Below are 22,567 nucleotides of genomic sequence, written 5' to 3'. Positions count from 1 at the left end.
TACATTACAAATTGCAAGCCCCGGCCGGGAGCAATGGCTCCATTCTTGTTGTAAGCCTCAGTGTGATTCTTGTCTCTGCTGGCTAAAAGATGCATGGGGAGCTGCTTGCTATCTGTTCTCATTCTTAAACCTGAATGAATACCCGGATTGACCATCAGAGCCGCAGTGAATGGGAAGCCTTGTGTAATCTATGCCGGCAGACCCCCGTGGTGGTCCCAGATAAGACGGACCGTTTTTCACCTATAGTGGAGGGCAGGTCGGCTCTTCGTTTAAAACGTACAATGGGGCAAAGGAGCCTTTACGGTATTGATCGCGCAAAGAATGAGGAAAGGGAAGAAGTCCAGTTATGTTTTGTGCTTGCAGCTTTGGCAGGTCATGTGGAGAGCTGTATGTTTTCATGCTATATAACTAACTGTTGATTTCATTTTTTTTTCTTACCAAGAACAGGTTTCGGGTGTTAAAATATTGTTTGTATTAACATTTATTGTGTAAATACCTGAAGGGGAAAAAAAACTGTTGATGAGCACTGCACTTATGCCTGCTCCATGTCAGTACTGAGGCCTGATCCGCATCGGCATCCTGGAATGTTCTTTTCCTCTAGCGAGGACCACCTGTATTCCTGGAAGGATTAGTTTGGGATTAAATGTTGTGTTTAGGTCACGGATGACATTCTTGCTCTCAAGACTCTTATCGAGCAACTTCTTGTGGATACATTTATGATTATTATTTTTCGATCGAATGGATGTTGGAGCTCTGAGTGATTGTTGCTAGCTTCGATTCTCTTTGGCTGAGGTCGAGCAACCTTTTGTGAACGCATGATGATCATTAATATGATGATTGTGATCTTTTTATATCTGCACTCGTCGTAATATTAAAGTAATATGTTCATATTTGTCTTTGTAGTAGTTGGAAGGAGGTTTTCCTACACATGCCCACATCCTGGTTGCATTCATGCATCCTCAACTCTACAAATATTCACAAGCATTTTTGCGGCAATTGGGTCTATCTGACAGTTACACAAAATAAAAAAAAAAAGTCAACTTTGGAAAGTAGAAAAGCTGGCCTTCCTTACATTCTTTCCATACAACCAATCTCAAAACTATTGGAAAGCTAAGCCATAATTGATGGGTTGATATAGTTGTGCTCACTCACTCTGCTTGCTTGAGTGCTGGTGGAGGATCATTTATTGTCATGTAACTTGGCGAGGCTGCCATCTAGTGGACTATGTTAAATTACATCTCCCAGGTTTGGGGATTTCTAAAGTCTGCTTTACGTACTGAGACTCCTCCTTACAGGGCCAATATTTTTACACCCATTAAACATAAGTGTGTGTGTGGACTCCTCCATGTCATTGGATTTAAAAAGTTGACCGTGTTTTCAAGTATTCTTTCAGGAAAACGTTTTGGTGTAAGGATAACGTTGGGCCAGGGACAAAAAAAATCAATGAACTATTATAATTTCCCCATTATAGGACTCAGAAAGGTTATCTTATCTTAGAAGTCACAGTTTTCTCAATAAAAATATTCATGATTTTAATCAGGCCAAAAATGCATAATTGTGCAAGAATGAAACTTTGTATTTCTATGATAAAGTAAGACTATAATGATTTTAAGGTTAAGGTGTAACAAGGGAAGAAAATCTTAGTTTTAAAACTTAAATCTCAAAACATAACTGTAATATTACACCTTTTATTCCTGAATATGCACTTTTAGCGATTGGTCCAAAAAAAATGCACTTGTCACATACTAAATGATGTGAAACAGTCATTTATTAGATACTGTTTTGTGGCCACCTCAGCTACAACCTGAGCAGTTCGATGAATGCACAGAAAATTAAAAATGTTTTTTGCAATCCTCAGCAAGCTGTGGGAATAACACGTTTCATTTCCTTAACTTGCATAAAATCTATCCGAACAAATCAACACGTATGGAGAAAATGTACATTATAATCATGTTCAACCCCAAGTGCCATTCATTAATTATATCATTAATATTAATAACGAATGGTGATTTTGTGTTGTTCTGCTGTTGCAAAACAAATTGCCCCCAGGGGGATAATAAAGTCTGAAATCATTAGGGTCACCTAAAGGGTGAAGTTGCTCTGTGTGCCAGCAGGTGGCAGCAGCTGACTAAAGCTGGCTCCTCAGGCTTTGTGGACAGAAGAAAGGTTCAGCTTGGTAGTGCCAATGTTGGGAATGTGTGTTACCTCTTTGTTTTACACAAAATAACTACATCAGAGTTGTCAGAGAAACTCAGCATTTATTCACTAATTTTCTTTTGCACAGAACCCAGCAGAAGAATAAAATGCAGTATGTGTGATACATCAAGGAGGAAATTATTTTGACCTTAATTGAAATCAAATGACTATAACCCATTCCCCATTTTTAGGTAAATAGAACCCAGCAGAAGAATAAAATGCAGTATGTGTGATACATCAAGTAGGAAATTATTTTGACCTTAATTGAAATCAAATTACTATCACCCATTCCCCATTTTTAGGTAAATATAGTCTATATGTTGGGATGCACTGTATCACATCAACACTACCTTTTCATCATGACTACATCCCAATTAGCTAAGGCTTTTTTTCTGGCATCTCGGGTAATTCGAGGGCATTCTAGAAAGAGCAAAAGAAAATTTCCATTTTCTATCGAATAGAAAAAAAGTGTCATTTGTGAATAGTAAACTGTGAATCAGTCATGGAATACATTTTAATTACTATATTAAACAAATGGTTGAAAACAGTGTATAACCATTCAGACAGTAGCTGCCGATAGCCAAGCGCAACTCACGCAGAACGACTTAACGGGTTAATCGATGGGACAATTTGTAAAATGCTTGATCCTAAAAATATTGGTGGCATCAGCCCTAGTTCACTGCACAGCCCAGTAAGCATTTGCTCACATTCGCGGTCAATGGCCCAGAGTGTGTCAACAAACACAGTGGCTCGTTTCACCTCAGTCTAGTTGGGATCCCATTCCAAAATACCCCCACCGGTACTCACTGGTTCACTTTATAAAGACTTTGAATGGGGAGTTTATATGCACTTTCTTTCTACATTATAACATAGTGCTCCCTATACACTTCCTTCACTTAGAAATGTTTCTATAGTGGCTTTGTAGTCATTGTAGCTTTCTGAATGTGGTTTTGTCCACATGGGGGCGCTGGAGAAGTGCTTTGTCATGCCGAGTTGCCTGTATGAGAAGCAAAGGAAGCCTCATCTTGCAGCTTTTAGTTTCAATTTTAGGTTATGTCTTAACATGCATCCCGTTCTGACTATTCTGTTTGTTTGTTTTTAGGACCTGGAGATTGTCTACTCCTACCTCCATGGCATGGAGGCCTTGTCCAACCTGCGGGAGCACCAGCTCAGGTGGGCGGTGCATTTTCCAACTATGAAATCCATCAAAAAATCATGTCAAGGCTCTCTATTACACTCGGATTTTACCAGCGTCTTCTCAAATAACTAATGAAACATCTTTGTGGAAAATACACGTGACTTTCCCCGCAGCCATTGCGTTTCCAGCATGCCTCGTGTGTGTGCATACATGTGGATTATCCCGCCGAGGGAACAATGTAAAGTACGTGACCTGTGAGCTGGAACATTCCATGCAGTGACTGACCCTTTCCCAGCACTCACTTTCCAGTCAGACACCACACTTAGCAAAGGATTATGTTAAAGATCTTGTTTTTGTGTTGCTTCCCCCCCCCAACACACACACAGACAGGCTAGTGTTTGTTTGCGTGTGCCCCTCAGCTGAGTTTAGATGAGCTACTCTGTGATGTCGCAGTGTTGTTTCTGGAGGCCATAAGGGGGGGGGGGGGGGGGTCCTGATGCAGATGACATCTAGGGAATTCACTACCCGCACGGAACTTCAGTTGCAATGAATGAAGTTGAATGTTATTACAATACAGTTTTGTTTGAATACGTTCACAACTAAGAAATGACATTTCTGTCGAAATGTAGCCGATGCCCAACGGAAAAGCGTAGAATCCGCTGAAATGAAAGAAATAAAATATAAGGTATGAAAATTGGAATTTAAAAAATATTCAATGTTATTTAGTTTTGCTTTTTATCGAAACGGACAAATCGACAAGTCCAAAAGCTGAATTTGGGAGAACAAGTCCTTTTGGCAGACAGACAGATAAAAGTAAAACGTGTTTTAATTTTATCTTAAAAAATTGAAAAAATATTTCTGGTGCAATGTTGGTCAAATAATAAGTGTTGAATGATGTGAAAATCCGACGGATTGGAGGCACGTCCACATTTATATGCAGGAAGTATTCATTCTGAAATTACGTTTCACCCCTGCAGGATCATGTGCGAGACGGTGCGCTACGAGAGACACGAAGCCAACGAAGTGCTCTACTAGTAAGTGCAAACCTAATGTGATGTTGTTTGAACGGATGCTGATAATTTGACAGACACCTTTATGGAAGTGCATTTGGTGCTTGCTGTACATCACTTTGACACACCAACGCTCACACGTGATTTGATAAGCGGAGGTTTAAACATGGCTATGCGTAGCCTCCTGTCTATCACTGACTAATGGGGATGCTTTTGCTTTGTGTTGAAAAAAAATGGAACAAAAGTTCGTGTTTGTTCATCATGTATTCCCCCCCACCCCACAAAAATGTGGTGCAGCTTCAAATCATTCTGCTTATGAGGTGTCCCACATTTGGATCTTTTTGAAGTCCGATTTTTTTCTTTTTGTTCCCAAATACAGATCACATAACACAGAACGACACGCACCTTGTGATTTAGGGCTATACAAATAAACTTGACTTGACTTGACCAATGACCCAGTTAACCACCTCATCGTACCTTTGCGCTACCGATGTCACTGAGCGACACGAGGATAATTGTCGGAAAAGTGCTCATATTTTCGCTCTCTCGCTGGCACGCGCGCACAATCCAAAGCTTCTGCAAAAGTGCCTATATGGCAAAAGAGCCAGAACCCTGCAGGATTTACCGTCCAATGATTACAGTTTTCTCGCAGATAAGAGGCTGACCTGACACATTTTTACTTGAGGTTGCTATGCTCTGATCAGCCTTTTAACCTCTTCAGTGTCGCCATTTGCAAGTACACTAGCCGGCAGCCATTGCTTGTCGTCTTTGTTATTTTTCAAGTGTAGTTTGGTGCATTTCTAGAGCAGCAACGACAAAAAAATAGTAATCTAGGCCTAATCTAGCTGCCGTCACTTTGTTTCTCCTTAAGATGCAAATGCAAGAGGGGAAAAGTTCCTGCAGCGCATTCAAAAGTGCTTCCAAACAAACATTACTGGATAGACTTTTCTTCTTGTGGATGCTGTCGGAACACTCAAAAGTTAGTTTGACAACAACGTTGCCACGCCGAGACTCTTCCCCCCATGCGCCTTTCATGGCGAAAGCGTCGAAAACAAACTTTTTCTTGTTATATTTTTAGCTTTTGGTTCGCATCGGACGCTGCGCTGCAACACTCCTGTCAAACGTCTCTCCATCTTGTCAGTCCAAACAGCTTTTATTCTCCAGCTTTTTTGGGGGGGGGGGGGGGGAACTGTGCTCTGAGAATAGAATGAGAAATAAAATCATTTATCACAATCCAGCCTGGCCCATCTGTCTTGGATACTTAATTGTAACTCATTTGGACGAATTCCCTTGTTGGTGTTCTTCAAAGTACAAGCACCGGAAGTCTCGCAAAATGGCTCTGTTAAACCAAAATGACCGATTTCAGTCTTGGGTCCTTGAGTCTTTTTCATGTGTATGTTGCCATGTCCGCCCAATTTTGTGTCAACCAATCAAACAAGTGTCTGGGTTCGTTTAAATCCTCAAAATGATCATCAAACTTTGATGTGTGCTTCGTCCACACGAGGCAGCATAGGCCAAAAAAAAAACAAAAAAAACTTGGCAATTTTAAGCCAGTCTCAGATACTGGCTTTCCTTTTTAGCTCATTTGGCCAATTTCTCAAGTAGGCACCCATTAAAGTAGGAGTTCAAAATGGCTGCTTCAGTCCAAAATGAAGAAACCTCTTGTTCACTTTTGAGCACAGATTTTTTTATTGTTATTGTAAATAATCAAACTTTTAACTGTTATTAACTGTTCCTGTTTTATCATTTTAAACTGTCACAGGTAGTGCAAAGTTAACCGCGGTGCAATAGAGCTACATAAGTCAAATAAAGTAAAAACTAATTTAGTCATGAAGTGCTGTGTAGTGTCCAAATATAAATACTGATATAGCACTTTCCTGAAAAGACAAAGTACTAACGTTGCAATTTTGTAAAAAGAAATACAATTGATACTGCGTGTTTACCAAAAAAAAAAACTATTGTTGTCATACTATCCCGAATAGAACTACTCATGTCATTCCTAAACAACAAACTGACATTATTCTTGAAAAAAAGCAAAAATGATCGAGTCAGTTAAAAGAAAACCGAGCACCCCCGTCCGACACCCCGCATTGGCCGCCTCTTCCCGTACACGTGGCCCAAATCAGTCAAGCTGTCAGCTTGTTCGCTCACTACAATTTCTTTGTTAGCAAACTTCACAAAAGTGTCTGTACCACCATCGCGAGACACACTTCTTCACAGGCGGCATCCCATTACAGCGTTGATGGCAGACTGTTGCCAAGGCAACTTTTCCGACCGGCAGTTCTTCTTGTTTTTTCTCCAAATTGTTGTTTCTTAAAAAAACAAAAAAAACAAAAAAACAATCAGAGGTATTTGTCATTTTCATCTGATATATAGATTTTTTTTCCGTACTATTTATATAAAAATATCAAATGTGTTTGTTCATCAATTTTGGAGGAAAACATATGTGTATGTTAAAAATGTTTTCTGCTTGTGTATTTTAAGTCCTTGTATTTTTCATATTTTCCCGCTTTTTGTATGTCATTTTGCATTTTTCCAAAATACATTGCTTCAGCGTTTTTTGTGTGAATTTGTTTCCTTCCCCCCCAAAGTATTTGTATTTTTTCCTCCCTTCCCCCCCCCCCCCTATAATTTGTTCATTTTATTTTTTTACTCGTATGTTTATATTAATTGTTGTGTTTTTAGTACATTTTTGGTATTTTCTAATATTTTTGTGATATTTGCGATAATTGCCAGTTATTTAAATGTTTGTTTTGTTTCTATTGATGTAATTTTTATTATTTTTCAATGTTAACGTATTTGTAATTTTGACTAACGTTCAAAATTGTATATTTGTCTGTTTTCCTATATGTTTTTCCCTTAACGACTTTCACAGCGTAGTTCTGCAAAGTTTCCCATTGTTTTGATTTGTGGTGGATGCAATGGGGCTTTGTAAACGGTGCAAAGAAATCTTTCTCATGCAAATTCCTTATCAGACTCTGCACACACTCTTCCATAGTTCAAGTTGCTTATTGGGTGTCTCCCTAATAATACTAATGTAGTTGTTCACCGCAGGAGCCGCTTTTGAACTGGAAAAGTCTGGAGATTAACTTGTCAAAATGTTCCCGCCGGGAGAGTGCGTGCGCATTTGTTTGGCAATTATCTGCAAAAGGATATGCCAGCCAACAGCGACGGCGTTGGCGTCACCACGCCGGGTCACCACGAGTTTACTCCCGTCTGTGCTTCCTCGCCTCCTCGGGCGCTGTAATAGATGTGGGCGAATGGCGGCGCGCTTGCCGGTTCATTCACAGTTCTCCCGTCTGCACTTTTTGACACCGTTTACAGCTTCTTATTTACAAATTCAAACCCTTTCTAGTTATCATTATAGTTACTTGCTAGCTTAGTGTCTCAGAGGTGTTGTTTCAAACCAACACAGAACATGAAATCAATTGTAGAAAACAAAGAGGATGATACTAATCAGCGACGATTTGTCAGTCCTAAATTATGATGCTACGATGATATTGTGTCTTGGAAACAAAATCCTTGGTTGAAACGATGAGCAAGTTTGCTTTATCCCGTTTCCCATTCCGGCAACTTCTGTTTGTTTGGTGCATACAAGGAAAACCGTGATGAAGTGTGACTTGTTACATGCCAAAATCAATCAATCAATCAATCAATCAATCAATCAATCAATCAATCAATCAATCAATCAATCAATCAATCAGTGCTCCTAAAAGTGAAACCACAAATGGTCATTTATTTTTAAATAGAAAATAAAATTAAAAAAAATAAGACTGTTGACAAAATTCCAGCAAACGTCTTCATTGTGAAGCACACTCTAGTTGAACTTAAGATGGTTAAAAAGGTTGCCCGTCTTGCTGGTGGTTTACACTTTGTCTTCCACTACTCTTTTCTATTCAGTATTCCCCTGCCCGCTTTTTTTTTTTAATCAAACATTGCCTTGGATTTCATTTATTCTATTTGATGCAAGTTAATATGTATATATTTGATCCTTTATGTCGGAATTAGCACTAATCCTCTATTAATTTTATTATTTTCTAATCTCTCCTTGCAGCCCTGATGACATTGGAAGCTGCTGGTATATCCTTTTGTCAGGTTCTGTGTTCATCAAGGAATCCATGTTCCTGCCCAGAAGCAGGTAGGTTGTCCACCATTTTCTTTTGTTTGTGTCGGGGCATCATTGAGGGTTTATTTTAAAGTGATTGACTCTTCTGATTAGACCCGTAGCATTGTTGGGGGGGGGGGGGAAAAGAGCTGTCTTTGTTGCTCAAACCGACCAATGTGGGCGATCTTTTTTGTGCATTGCGTAACACACAAAAGAGCATTCGGGCTGCCGGGTCGTGGTGCCGCGAGAGGGTGGGAGTTGCTCACCGGTCGTTCAGATGAAGCTGGGGAGGCGTTTGAAAGCCCAAAAAACTGTTAATGTTAACCTTTTAACTTTGAAAATGCTTGTAAGCGTGATGCAGGTATTATTAGAATTTATTGCACACTATTCATTTTACTATTCATACTTTTTTTTAGCTGCTCATTCTTACAGGGGGTGAAGTCATCACAGTTTTGTCACTTCCACTAAACTTGGCATCAAGTCAAATGTTAATTATAACGAATGGCTGTGCGATTCAAATGTCTGTAAAAAGCTATCGTTTTTTTACAGTGAGGCAGCAGTTTGTGCTTGATTCAACCAAGTCAAAATCAAGTTTTAATAATAACTAGGGTAAGAAGAAAAGAAAAGACTATTATGCCTTTTTCAATTTGAACCCAAATTGCTCACATAAATGAAATCCCCCACCTCTGATAGTTCTGGAAAAAGTCTGTATGACTCGACAAGGGAACGCGACAACGCCTCAGGGCTGAATTCGTTTTTTGACATGAGAAAACTTATAGGAGTCCAGCGAGAAGATATCTTCCTGGAGATTTTAACGGCATAGTGGCGTCGGCTTCTTCATTCGCCTTCTATCGGCGCTTCTCAGCGGAGCCATCTGACAATGGTTGACTCGTTAAGCGAAAAAGTTTGTTTATCCCAGAGGCCGGTGTAACATCAAACGTAACCCAGATAAGCCGAGCCTGACGAGTGGCTGACACACATTCGGATCTAACATCAACGGTTGATCTTTTTCAGATTGTGCGGTATCAAAATGTTGTCCTTTTTAAGAATGTGTACAATCAGTAATTTGTCTTTTTTTTGGGAGAGTGTAGAACATCAGTCGTATGTCTTTTTTTTTTTTTTTTAAAGAGCCACACCCTGCATTAATTTATTTATATACGTACGACATCGTTGCAGTAGTTTGTCCTTTTTTTGTCAAAGCTAGCTGGTAGCTGCACTTTTTTACGCTTTGTATGACATCATTAACAGAGTTACAGCGTACCTAGGTAGTTACTGCTTGCATAAATATATGTAAAGTTTCCGAAACATATTAACGAAGTTTTGACAATGGAAGCTCTACCAGCTTCTTTCTCTTTTTTTTAGAGGAAGCAGTGATAAAAATAATTCCACTTATTTTAAGTCTGGTTTCACTTCCCACATTTATTAACTTTTATTTCCACTATCAGCTGACTGGCGCTGGTCTGGTCTTTAATTCGTAGAAAATATGTACATCACTTCCTGTCAAGTGATGAGTGAAAGCGAATCAACTGCCTGATGGGAACTAAGAATGTTACGCCATGACCTGCTGCGGTAAAGGTTAGCAGAGTTCACACTGGTTCTTGTCAGTCGCGATGCATCAACCCAGGAAAACGCTATTTAAAAAATAAAAAAAAATAAAAAAAAAACTTGATTCTGTCTTTGCTTGATCTTAATCATTTACATCTCAGCAAATTCAGACAGACAAAACTTGTTGGTATATGCGAGTGTGCATCTTTTGTCAGGAACATTCTTTTTAGTCACTTAGTGACAAGTGAGAGTAAATATTTTGCTATGATTTATTAATGTGATTACAATTATGTTGGTGTGACATAGACTGTTTAGTTTTGACACAAAAGGCCAGCTGTATTCAGCATATTTTACACATTTTTAGCTACTTACTGAAGTGCTTTACTGATGTTGGTCGTTTTGTTTTGTTTTGGGGTGCGCCAATGTTGGGAAGTTGAACTTTAAAAGGGAGGGTTGCTTCAAAAGCTTGGGAAAGGCTCTTACTTCACAAGGCATCATTCCGGTTGATTGACTGTTTTTACAACATGGTATTCATGAGTAACTTCTGCGGAATAGCGGGAGGATTCCTACTCCCCTCTCTCCCTCCCGCTCTCCCTCACCCCCCCATGACAAATGACACACTCCACCCTCTTGACTCCATTGTAGCAGGAAGTGAGTTGTATGCTGGAATGCCGGCTGCGTAGCGGATTACGAAGGGTAAAGGGGGCTGGCGTAAAAGGGGCCGAGCCATTGGACGAGGGGGGGCGGGGGTTTGATCTACCAGCTACGCACTCTCATTCTCACAGTAGTGGTGAAGGGGTGCGCACAGTGGGACATACGCCGCAATCTGCCGACCTGGAACATGTCCGCGGGACTTAACTAAGGGACTAACCTTGCGGGATATTTCCGGAGGAAGAGGAAGGAGGGATCGTCTAATCTTATCAGGTGGCGGCTTCACTCCGACAGCAGAGTGGTGGCGGGTGGGTAAGCGGCAATTAACTCCCAGTGCCTTAGGAAAAACGGGCTTGTTTTGGTTGTGATGTTAAAATGTGAGCCAGGAGCGGGTAAAGTCTTCAAGGGTGTGGAATGCGCAGCAGGAGCTATTTTGGATCTGGATTGGAGCATGCTTTTGAAGCCTAACGTCAAAAGACAAGGTTCCTTGCTGCGGGAAATTCAAAGCGCAGCAAGAGTTGACTGATACCACCCAGAAAAGTTTCCAAACTCTCTTTTGATGGATTTTACAATATTTTAATGAACAGGGGTGTTCTCAGCCTGCGCCTGTCTTGGGTTTAAGATCACAAATACGCAATAATGAATCTTTTTTTCGGATATCACAACATCAAAGTCCATATTAGGGAAAGTGCACTATCCGTATTTTGTCTTCTTTAAAGAATGAAAGATTCTCAAATAAAATGTAAACAATGCAAAAAAAAAAGCTTACTAGTTAAATTTCAGAAAAACTTAACATCAATAGCTTTTCTTTTTGTCATTATGTCTTTGGGAAAAGTGCAACAATGCTGGTTTTCTTCCTAAAAAATGCAACAGTATTAGTTTTTCTTCTTTTCAGGAATGCACAACAAATAGTTTTTAGGAAAGCCAAACGTCAATTTGTTTTTTCAGGAACTTGCAACAGCACTTGCGTATTTCTGTTTGAGAAAATGCAACGTAGTTCTGTTTTAAAAAAAAAAAAAGTGTCAAATCAATCACCTTTTGTCTTTATAAATCGACAGGTGCCTCCATACTTTGTCTTTGTTTTGGGAACGTGCATCATCAGTACTTTGTCATCTGCTTAGGAAAGTGCAACGTGTTACCTTTAATAGTTTGTCTTGATTTTAGGAAAGTGCCTTTTGTTTTTGTTTTACCATTCTAAAATAAATAGGGTCCCAAATAATGTGCATACAGGAAAACAAACATTAATATCACAGCTTAAATATGTTGTTTTTCTGAGTTAAGGTCACGACCAATTTATTTTCTACAATCCTGAAATGAATTTGGATGTGTAACATTTCGACCAAAAAAAGTGAACAAAAAGCAAAAGCATCTTAGATAAGCTTGGTCATTGGCCTATTTTGAGGAGCTAAAAGTAGTCATGCATCCGAGGTACAATCTTGCCAGTGGGACTGAGTCTATTCCGGAAGGTACGAACCGTGAGCTATCTGCTTCCACGTGGCTAGAGGAATTGTGTTTACAAAGCTGAAAGGCACTTGGGTGGTCAGCTGCTACCCTGAACGAGGTTGGGGGGGTGCAGTGTTACAGTGGTATCAAATCTGGGTTTTTAATTCTCCTTCTCTTCATCTTTCGTAACCAACAGGATTAATCTTTGTCCTTCTTAAAGGCCCAAGTGAGTTAAAAAAGCTCGTGTACCCGCTCACCGCGCCACTAAACAGCTTTGCGTTAAAGCCTAGACCCCCAATTCTCCCCGCTTCCCTCCCTTTTCGTCCGCCCTCTTCCAGCCGGGATTAGGCGGCGTACCGGTCGAGTCGCCGACAGCAAAATGGATTTGAGGCTTTGGCGGTGAGCCGCCGGGCTCACAGACTGAAAAGGCGGCTGATGTATGCGCTGTGACATTCCAAACAACCCGGGCCCGTTGTATAACAGGGGGTCGCCAAAGGGGTGCCGTGCCGGTCACCTGATCGAGCGATGAACTCGTCTACAAATATGAACGATACAGTCTGATGACAGTGAGAAAACACATTAGCGATCTCTTGTGCTGCATGCCGAGAGCAGCGAGTCCCAACCAAGGTGCTGCCGGACACCGGTGTCCAATGAGAGATCAGCATGGGAGCTGTGGGAAATTGTCAGAGTTCACCTAATTTGTCCGTAATATGTCAGTTCATCTTCTTTTGCGGTTGCTAGGCAATTAGGGCTCAGGGTTCGGGTTTGAGTTATGTATTTGAGATTAGGTATGGCCTTTTGAATTTAAAGTTGCGGGGGAGGTTGCGGTTAGGTTTATGGCTGGAGATGTTTCTATTGGTCGTATAGTGTAGCAGTTTTTATTCATATTTATTTAAACGTAAATAGACTTGAAATGTGAGATACGCAAGAGATATTCAAAATAAGGGACCAACTCCATTTCTTCGTTTCCCAAATGTTCCATAATTTCTTGTTTTGGTATTCCTGATATTTATGACTTCTCCTACGGAATTGTTATTTTAAGAGTTATCTCGATTTGAATGTCGATGCAGAGTTGCGTGCAATGACGGCCAAGGTCATTGATGCAACATCATTTATAAGGCAGAAATTTTCAATCTCTCGAGGGGGGTAAAAAAAAAAAAAAATTCTCAATGTGATGATATTATTTTTGCTACGTCCATCTGTGCCGTCACAGGCCGCACTCTCATTGTGCAAAACACACAGCATTGCCGGGCTTAACAGAGTTTTACATCTGAATGTTGGCTGGCGATGCGTGACAAAAACAGTTTAATCTTTTTGCAGAGTTGCACGCTCTTCTCAAAGAGTTATGATCCGCACCGGCATCTGGCCACCTTCCTCATCACTGTCATCCTCTTATCTGTTGGCGCACCGTCGCAAAACATACCCGGTACATCGGAAAAAAATGCACCTGGTATCATAAACCTGAATTATTACATCTCTTCAGCCCACCACAGAAACTAGAAAATATGATTTCTTATGAAAATGCTCAACTGCTAAAAAGCTAATATGCTAGTAATTTGTAGGCCAACTCATACCAATATAGCAAAAATCTGAGTGCAAAAATTGCTGAGGTAGATTGTTGAGATTTTAAATCTTGGCCTGTGTTGAGGTACTATTTCAAATGACAACTGATAGCATTCTAACAGCACAAGATCACAACCTGGGTTGATTCATAAAGTCAATGAATTGGCCTTGTATTCAGACACTTTTCAATTGGAATACCTAAAATGCTAACATACGACATTTTTTTGCGCTCTCAAATAGGCAACGCCAGTCCAAAAAGGCAACGTTTTAAGTTTTGCAATCTCTTAGCTACTGATACGTCCTAACACGCAAGCATTTACTATGTCATGGTGATAAGATGATAACATTTTCACCCCACATTATGTGCCTTTGCTACAATAAGTTGGGAAATATTGTAACTGGATTTAAGTTATGGAGCAACTCGGGTTCATCAGTAATCGAGTCGCCGAAGTTTATCCAACGAGGCGATCAGCTAATCGACGACGCCCCGCTCCCAGTCTCAATGAAGACCCGTCTTAAAAGCATCAAACAAGGAAGTCCTTGTGTCCCAACAAAGGCAGCCTTCTTCGTCAAAACCGCCCCAGAATTTCCTAGGCCACTGCTGCTGCTCTTCTTTGGGATATTTGGGGTCTTTTAATACGTTCTTGCTCGCCGCCTCACGAGCTGTGAGTACAAATTGTGACGTCGTTCCAGTAGAGTTTTCCAGAGGCGAGTGGCGGTGCCATTCCCATTTAGGGGGGGGTTATCCCCACTTCAATGCTGCTCTTTGAATGTCTTGATGCAGAAATTCCGGAACAAATCTGTAAGAAGCGAGATTAGAAATTTGGCCTCAAACAGACACTATTTACAGATGTGCATGTAACTATTGCGCACAAATCGTCTTAACCTTCAAGTTTCAAGCAAGTTCCAAATTACTGGGATTAAAATTACACATGAGGAGACCCCACCAGATTTCAAGCAAGTCGTTACTTTGGTGAAGCATGTCATAAGTCATTAACTCTTGCTTAATGACGTTTAATATTTGTTCACATGCATAGGTATAATGCTATGCTAACTGAGGAAATATATTGTAGATTTACAGTATTGCAATTACAGCTCTAAAATGTATTATTTAGTTATTTTTGTGGAAATAACCATCGAATGCCCTCCATAGATACACCGTTACACTTTCTTAAATAAGTAAAAGCACTTGAGTTGGTACATCCCGGCTGTTGTGTGCATTGTGACGCAACTTCAGAACGGAAGCAAACTGATGTTATTCATGCTAGCTAGTTATTAGCCCTGGTAGTGCGTCTAAAATACTTTTCCACCACTTATATTCAATAATACATTTTGATGTGCATATTTTAAAATGTTAAAGGTAAGTACCAATTTAAAGTTGAGTCTTTTTGATGCTTCAGCCAAGCAAGTGTCAAATGCTATACTTGGTCATAGAAACGTTATTCATCATTTCGGGCTTTTTTTTGTGGGCAGTTTCGGCAAGCGATCGGCAGGCAGTCTGAGGCGTGGATGTGAGTGCATCGTCCTGGAACCATCAGAGATGATTGTGGTGAGTCTCCCTGACTGAAATGTCTGTGGTCAAAGCAAATTTAACGGTATACGTGCTGGAATGCGTCCGCTGGTCGTGGTTGGCGAAGTTCTTTACCGACATACTTGTTACGTATTTGAAACCATACAACTTTAAAATAAATGCTGTATTTAAAGCATACAACTCTGTTTGAGAAAAATACACGTTAGGCCCACTCGAGACTCAATGCTTGATGTTAACAAAATAGGTCCACTAGGTTTGGTTACATGAGCAACATGTACTCTTACTTGTTGTCGTCATGTTTATGTAATGGTAGCCTCTCGAGCCGCTTCTCTCGAAGCATTGGCGTGCAGTGCTACCAAATAACAGCTGGCCGGCAGCGCGTCAGATTGCAACGGATCCCACTAATCTCCCTTTCGCAAGCCGTAATTGCTGTGCGTTGACTGAGCTATCACACGGCGCACCCCCAACACCAAGCCCCCCTTCCCCCTACTAAGAATAACACTCGCTGCCGCTGTTTGCTGTAATAGGTACAATCCAGCCCTCTCTAATTGCTGTTGTAGGATGCCTATGCTATGCTATTGCAATAGATCCAGATGATCCCTAACTTTGGAATAGACGTGCAAAAGCAAGGGGAGGAAAAAAAAAAATACACTTTCTCGTTTTGCATGCACCGAGATTTGCAACCGGAGACGGTTGTCATGGTAGCGGAAGAGGGAGATTTCAGTGGTGTAATCCCTGTCGCTGTCGGAATGTGAAGCGGAGAGGAATCAAAAGAAAAAAGAAAAATGAAGATAGAAGTCGTGAAAAGAGAATGACTGGCTCACTTTTATACTCTGAATTTTCTCTCTTTACCATGAAGTAGAAACCTGGATTTTAGCTTTTACAATTTTCCACTTTCAACCATTATCACTAAAGTCATTCAATATCACGCCTACAATTACGACCTGCCTTTTTTATTCACATATTTGATACAATATTTCATAAAACTGAATTGATTTTCTGACTGTTCATATTTGTTTCAGTGACTAACTACAGTTCTATCATGTTCCAGTAATCGTTTTTGACGTTTACTAAAATGTACGCTAGTCAAGTTTTGCCTCTGGTTCATACAGCACGTCAGTTCTGCCGGTGAACAGTACAAATTTGCGCAGGTCGCGCTCATCCAGCCTATGTGTCATCAAAAAGTGAAAAACCAAATCAGTCAATGGCAAATAGAAGATGACCTGAAATTTGTTTCATAACAGGTTAGCTCCGGTTGCACAAAATCGTTGTGCGTCAGGGCTGAGACCTTTTTTTTTTTTTTTTTTTTTTTTTTTTTTTAAAACAGCTTGATTAAAAAATAAGTTCTCCCATCACAGACAAGTTCAGGCATGGCACTGCCATTTCCCGACCCCCTGCTCCGGCATCCCTCATAATTGTCTTCTCTGCATGTTTCCCAGGTGGACTATATGGATGAGAATGAGGAGTACTTTCAGAGACAAGCCTCCCACCGCCAGTCCCGCCGCCGCTTTCGGAAGATCAACCAGAAAGGCGAGCGGCAGACCATCATCGACACAGTGGATCCGTACCCCGCCGGGAAGCCGCCCATGGCCCGGGGCTACCACACGGTGAGTTGAGTGGGGGGGGGGATAGGCTGCTGGTTTGTAACCCTTGCTGTGCTGGATATCACCGCTGCTGTTGCTATGTTGTTGTTTGTGCTGTTTTGTAGGATTTTAGAAGTAGCTCAGCTCACCCTGGTAGTTTTTTGTTGTTCTTGTAGTTGTCTCTTCCTTGCCAGATGCTCAGTGTTGTTCATTGAAGTGTCTTTTAACAACTTGTGTTGATAGCTTTCGCTGTAGTTTTTCTGCTAAGGTGTGTTTGTGTTCAAATGCGTATTTTTGCTTGAGCCTCCCTCTCTCATATTTCTATACATGGTAAACACTAACATGTAAGAAATGCCTGTACGGGTTCCAAAGTTCACTGAAAGTTGAATGTGATATCTTGTCTGTGTTTAGTATTTACATACTTGGAAGAATTCAAGGGAATGTTGTTTGTAAAAGAACAGCTGCTTGCCTGTGCAATGTTACACATGAACCTATTAGGTGAGTCACGAGTATTGGTGACGAGTTGACTGAACAAAAAGTAGTTTGTGGCAGCCCTGGTTATCTTCTGGGTAAGTCTAAACATCTCTTTCCTTACCTTATCCATGCCCGTTTCTTTTCGGCTTAAATCATAGTGGGGGTTTTTTTTTGTCACTATTCCTACCTGTTTTTTTGCATTATCAATCCTTTACAAGCCCATGCTTGAAACATGAATGCCACATAACTTAATGGAAATGTTGCTATTTCATCTGTAAACTCGGTTCATTTAGATTTGGGGCACATATAGTTTTTTTTGCATTGTACTGTAGTGTACAGTACTGCATGGTGAAAATCTTTTGAGTCTTTTCTTCCTGGGAATAAGAAGTGAGGCGTTCTCACAGTGTTCAGTCTGTGCATAGTGCCTTTCCTGTTCTGCACAATTTCACTGCATTCCGTACATTCCCGGCGTGTACCCGATCCCTCCTGGAACGCTATGAACACCCCCCCCCCTCCCCCCCCCCCCCCCCCACACACACACACTCTCCCCAAAAAGGGGAAGAATGCGGCAAAGGGCTGAGAGGCCGCGCCCTGTTTCCTAAATTTAGAGCAGCGTTTTTGGTCATGAAAAAGGCCTGCACTCAACTTTCTCATGGTCACTTCGTCGCACGCTGCACTCGAGGGATGAGAGCAATGGGAAGGAGGCAGGACACCATGGCAACCAAATGGTGACAAGGAGAAACTGAATGTACACTAATCTGATGTTCCCGCCTCATCTGCTGTTGGGGAACGTGAGCTTGAAAGTCTTAGGCAGCTGCAATTAGACAACACGCTTAACACCCACAAAAATGAAAATGTTCTCGTTAATTTATCCTTAAAACCTTGCAATGTTGTCACTCCCAAAAAATGCAACAGCAAATTAGAAATCTCGTAATAAAGTGCCACTGTAATATAAAGACATATTCTGGTTACTAATGAATTTTTTTGTATACATTTACTTTTGTTTTAATGTAGTATTTTTTTCATTTCAAATATAGATTGTGCTATCTATTTTATTTATTTTGTTATTAGCATTAACAAATGCCTATGTAACTGTTCTAATTTAGTTTCGCATTTGAACTCAAATGAATGAAGGCAGATGAGTCTTTGATGACCAACCTTTTCTTATTTTTTAAATTTATTTTTACTTTAATTTTATCCTAAAATTTGATTATGTGGCCAAATTATTTTTATTTCTTGGATTAGTTAATTACATATTGTTTTTTATACTCATTTATATTTTAAAATTATTCAATAATAAATCTAAACCTCTTGATGTTAGCATTAGCTAACGTTTATACATGTAGAAAACCTGGGAAAATTCTTAGCAATACTTTTCTGACCCTCGTGTGATGGCCTTTGATTTCACCTTTTTGTGTCATACCTTTTGCTGTGCGATTGAGTCATCAAATTCTACAATTTCAAATCTTTTCACATTCAGTTTGGTGTTCACGCTACTTCCAAAGCTTGAGCCCGCTTGGAATGTTTTGATAACTTTCATCTCTTCTCTCTCTTCTTTTCATGGCTCCTAGGAATGCAATAAGGTACCATACATTTCACTATTAATCATGTGTGTGTCGTGTTTGTGTTTGTGTTCCCTAGCAGTATACCTTCCATTCCATCCAGCTAGATAAACCAGCTCTCCGCTTTTACTGTAATAAAAAATGTCCACCCATTCGTCTCAGCCGCTATGCGATCTGCCCCATTCGCTCGAATATGAGAACGGATGGCGACGATACGCTTGTATGGCTCGTGGCGGCCTGTAAACGGGGAGATAATAGCCGCCGTTTAGCTGATTGAGGCACGTCTAAATAGTTTTTTATGTCTTGAGGCTGTGAGTGTTGCTAGCTGTATGTGGGTGTGGTTACAGCGTGCTACCAATTGTGGCCATCCAAACTTGATGCAGCTGTTTAATGGATGCTTTTATGCTTGATATTTTTTATGTTGGAAAACACTCAATGTGAAAATGTTTGTGCTGAATATGAGCCCACAACCAGAACTTAGTTAGTTCTTTGGAATGTCTATTATTACCATTTTAGTTTGAAGCTGCCATTTTGGGCAGGTTCCAATGACCCTTTTCAAACTCAGCCCCAATCAGTAGCTTCTTCAATAGCATCAATGCTAAATGACCATAATCCTGTAATTACGATTTTTATAAACATCATTGTCAAGTCTCACATCGTCGTTTATAGAGGTGTCTGGCGCCTACACCTGCTGCGAGACGGTCGACAACAAATCCGCCGCTGCTCTATTTTTAGCGCCGTCCTTTGTGACGAACCTGGGCACGACTCGCATACAAAAGCCGGCACCGGCTTGAAAATACGGCGGAGGAAGTGCTTGGCGGTGAAAAGCAGAGTGATTGAAGCGTGCTTTTCGTCACGTGATGCCAAACTAAAAATACGGAAGGTGTCTCCTTTACTGTCTGTGGCATACAATATTTTAGTGTCAAAGTCGCTAAAATATGCAGATGCACCCTACCAACGTTTATGCTTATTTATAGCACACCATCAAACATTAAAGCCAGGATAGAAATAGAACAGATATTTTTGGATGAGTGCCAAAAATGCAAATGAGGGGCAGGGGGTTTTACTGCAATTCGGCATCCATTTCGTCTCCCAACGCGCCGGCCTGACATTTGACGTGTGTTTCATGTTGCCGTTGACATTCAGCTGCTTTTTTTTTTATTTATTATTATTAACTGCAATGTATTTTCAAAAAGCTTGTCAGATGACATTTATTGAGTCGAGTTGGGGGACGGGGGGGGAGGGAGGAGGTGACAATCGCTACTGCTGTTATGGCACAATTGTTCGGTATGTTAGCCATAATTTGGGGTCTTACAGCTGTTGAAATAACATTTTAAAACACAAAAGTAGTCGTTGTATTCACATCAGGCATTGCGCGGTACTGTGAATGATAGCGACAAACTGTACCTCAACCAGGAGTTACTCTATTGTGAGTGTGAATTGCGTAATGAACAGTCCACGGAATTGGATGTAGAACAACATGTCTACTGTATGAGCAGGCAAGAGTGAACAACAGCAGGAATAGTCAGCAGCATTTTATGTAATGTAGCTAAAAATAATACTGTACGTGTCAGGTATCAATAAAGAATCTATAATTTTTATGTGGGGAATTTCATGAACACCAGCAGGGCTATCAGCAGTCTCATGAGAATTGTACTTGGGGCAAGAATAGTCAGCAGCAATGGATTGTATGCGGCAATCAAACTATCAATATATCAAGAAACGATCTATAGATAAGCACTTGAGAATTTAAAAAAAACACCGCCACTTTTAGATTACATATAGAGAAGAGATGTGAACGGGAAGAGCAGCAAGATTCGTCAAAAGCACCGAATGTAGCAAAAACATATAGATGGTAACACATAGTATCCATGCAGTTCGGGATTAAATATACACCAGCAATTTTTACATGCAGTGAGACTAGTCACTTGCGTCATGAAAATAAATATACACGTACCGAGAAGGTATATAGATGAGCAGTTGAGAATGAAGCAAACTACTGCAGTTTGTATTAATACTTGTTTCCTATTGCTACATGTTGCCGTGGCTAATAGTTGTGCTTCATTTAGCCCATTGCATTGGTTAAACATTGCATTGTTTAACCACACTAGTTAAAAGTCATCCTTGTCTCAGTTAAGTCTAGAACATTTCGCCCCGAGCAAAGCTAAACGACGTCCGCTTTATGACCTAAGCACACCTTGTTCCGCAACCCCAATCGGAAGCTTCTAGTTACATGTTAACCTGAAACGCGACGGCTCGGAACTACCTGCCTGTGTGGATGATTAATGCTACCAGGCGGGTCGTGCGTTTGCCCCCGCCGTCAACCTGCAAAGGGGCAAACCAAAAAAAAAAAACATTGGCTGTCTGTACTAGTGCTGATTATTTCCAGGCAATGGCAGCGTGATGAATGAAGTGGTCCCTGGGGGACGGGACGCAGTCTGGTTATTATTACGTCGTCTTTCTTGCGCTAACAGCGCTATTTAGATGTGTACGAGAGTTACATAACCACAAATCTTTGCTTTTGAGGGCCAGACATGCCCAGAAGTGTTTGATGTAGGTCGTAGAATGTTATTGTGTGATTCGTGTTCTGGTTAGTTTGTCCAGTTGGTTTGTCAAAGCACTCCATCAACACGTTTTTTTTCCCCCCCAATATATTATTACGTCTACCTTTCTAGAACTCACAATAAATCCGGTTTAGAGAATTCACCCAAATGAGCCCCAGTTGGATGCAAATATTCTAGTCAAATTAAGTTTCTCTGTTCGTTAGCAGGAATAGACTACTGTATATCAAATGCTGCTGTAAACGTAAAAGGTAGGGAGAGAGATTTGGTCAGGGCTCATTCATGTCTGAATATTATTAGTGATTCCCACGTCTCCGTTAGATTTCTTCACCTCATGAAAATCAAAAGTCCTTTTTACGCAGGTGCCGTTTTGGCACCTCATCTTCTTCCGTATAAACCAATAAGATAACTTTGGAAGTAATAACACTAAACGTACTCACTTGCACGGTAGAACACTGCTTCAAGACACTTATTACTGTACATGGTGATTTGTGTGCGCGTCTGCACATGTGCTAAACATGATAGACATGCCTACCAAATCTTATGTCATAAATTCACTGTCAGGGATGAATTTTCCTAAAATTTCAGGAAGTTCTTGTAATTTTGTGTGTGATAATGAGTTATCAAACATTTTCACAATGATCGGCCTAAAATCACATTTATGTCAGGTTTAGCATGTAGCGTCTGTTAAGTCTCCACATACTACGCTGTTTAAATTTGGTAGCAGTCGAGAGCCAGACTGGGATCATACAACTGACTACCCAAGTGTCATATTTTTCATCACTGTCTCTTCCTCTTCCACATTTAACCGGTGGTTAATCAACGGAAAAAAACAAGAGGGGATCATCACATCATCAGGAGGTTTTGATATTCCCTCAGCGTGACCCCCCTTCCACCTCCATTGTTGTTGTAGTGATGACGCTATAATGATATGCTAGGCTTGTACCCCCCCTGAGCACCTGAGCTCTTTTTTGTTATGGTTTGAAGCATTACATCATGGTGAGTGGAGGTGGGGGAGCTAACGGGGACAGCAAGCTGCACCCCCTTCCCCCAATCCGCAAATGTCGGCTAGCAAGGCTTTGTCTGCCATGCTTTCTTACTGGAAGAGACAATGATATTATTTGTCTTTTATAATGAACAGGAACAAGAACAGGGCTTTTTTTGTGTGCGTGTGTGTTTTTTTTCTTTTATATTTCAATGAATTA

At 40.7% G+C, this 22,567-nt stretch overlaps 1 protein-coding gene across 7 annotated transcripts in view; it reads left to right on the top strand.

Annotated features, from left to right (window-relative positions):
- Positions 1-22,567, top strand: part of rapgef2b (Rap guanine nucleotide exchange factor 2b) — a 68,090-nt gene that overhangs the window by 15,572 nt on the left and 29,951 nt on the right. For 5 of the 7 annotated variants that reach the window (XM_085904890.1, XM_085904887.1, XM_085904892.1 and 2 more), the window contains exons 3-7: positions 3,299-3,369; positions 4,312-4,368; positions 8,399-8,482; positions 15,125-15,200; positions 16,622-16,789. In XM_085904890.1, coding sequence (XP_085761016.1) covers positions 3,299-3,369; positions 4,312-4,368; positions 8,399-8,482; positions 15,125-15,200; positions 16,622-16,789 — 456 coding nt within the window. Of the gene's footprint in view, positions 1-3,298; positions 3,370-4,311; positions 4,369-8,398; positions 8,483-10,750; positions 10,958-15,124; positions 15,201-16,621; positions 16,790-22,567 lie in introns of those variants that run through there. The other 2 variants (XM_085904894.1, XM_085904893.1) reach the window with 2 other exon arrangements.

Source organism: Syngnathus leptorhynchus, chromosome 2, assembly GCF_054491065.1.
Source record: "Syngnathus leptorhynchus isolate UIUO chromosome 2, UIUO_Slep, whole genome shotgun sequence".
Lineage (NCBI taxonomy): Eukaryota > Metazoa > Chordata > Actinopteri > Syngnathiformes > Syngnathidae > Syngnathus > Syngnathus leptorhynchus.
Note: the sequence above shows the minus strand (reverse complement) of the source record. Positions and strands in the feature narration are given on the sequence as shown.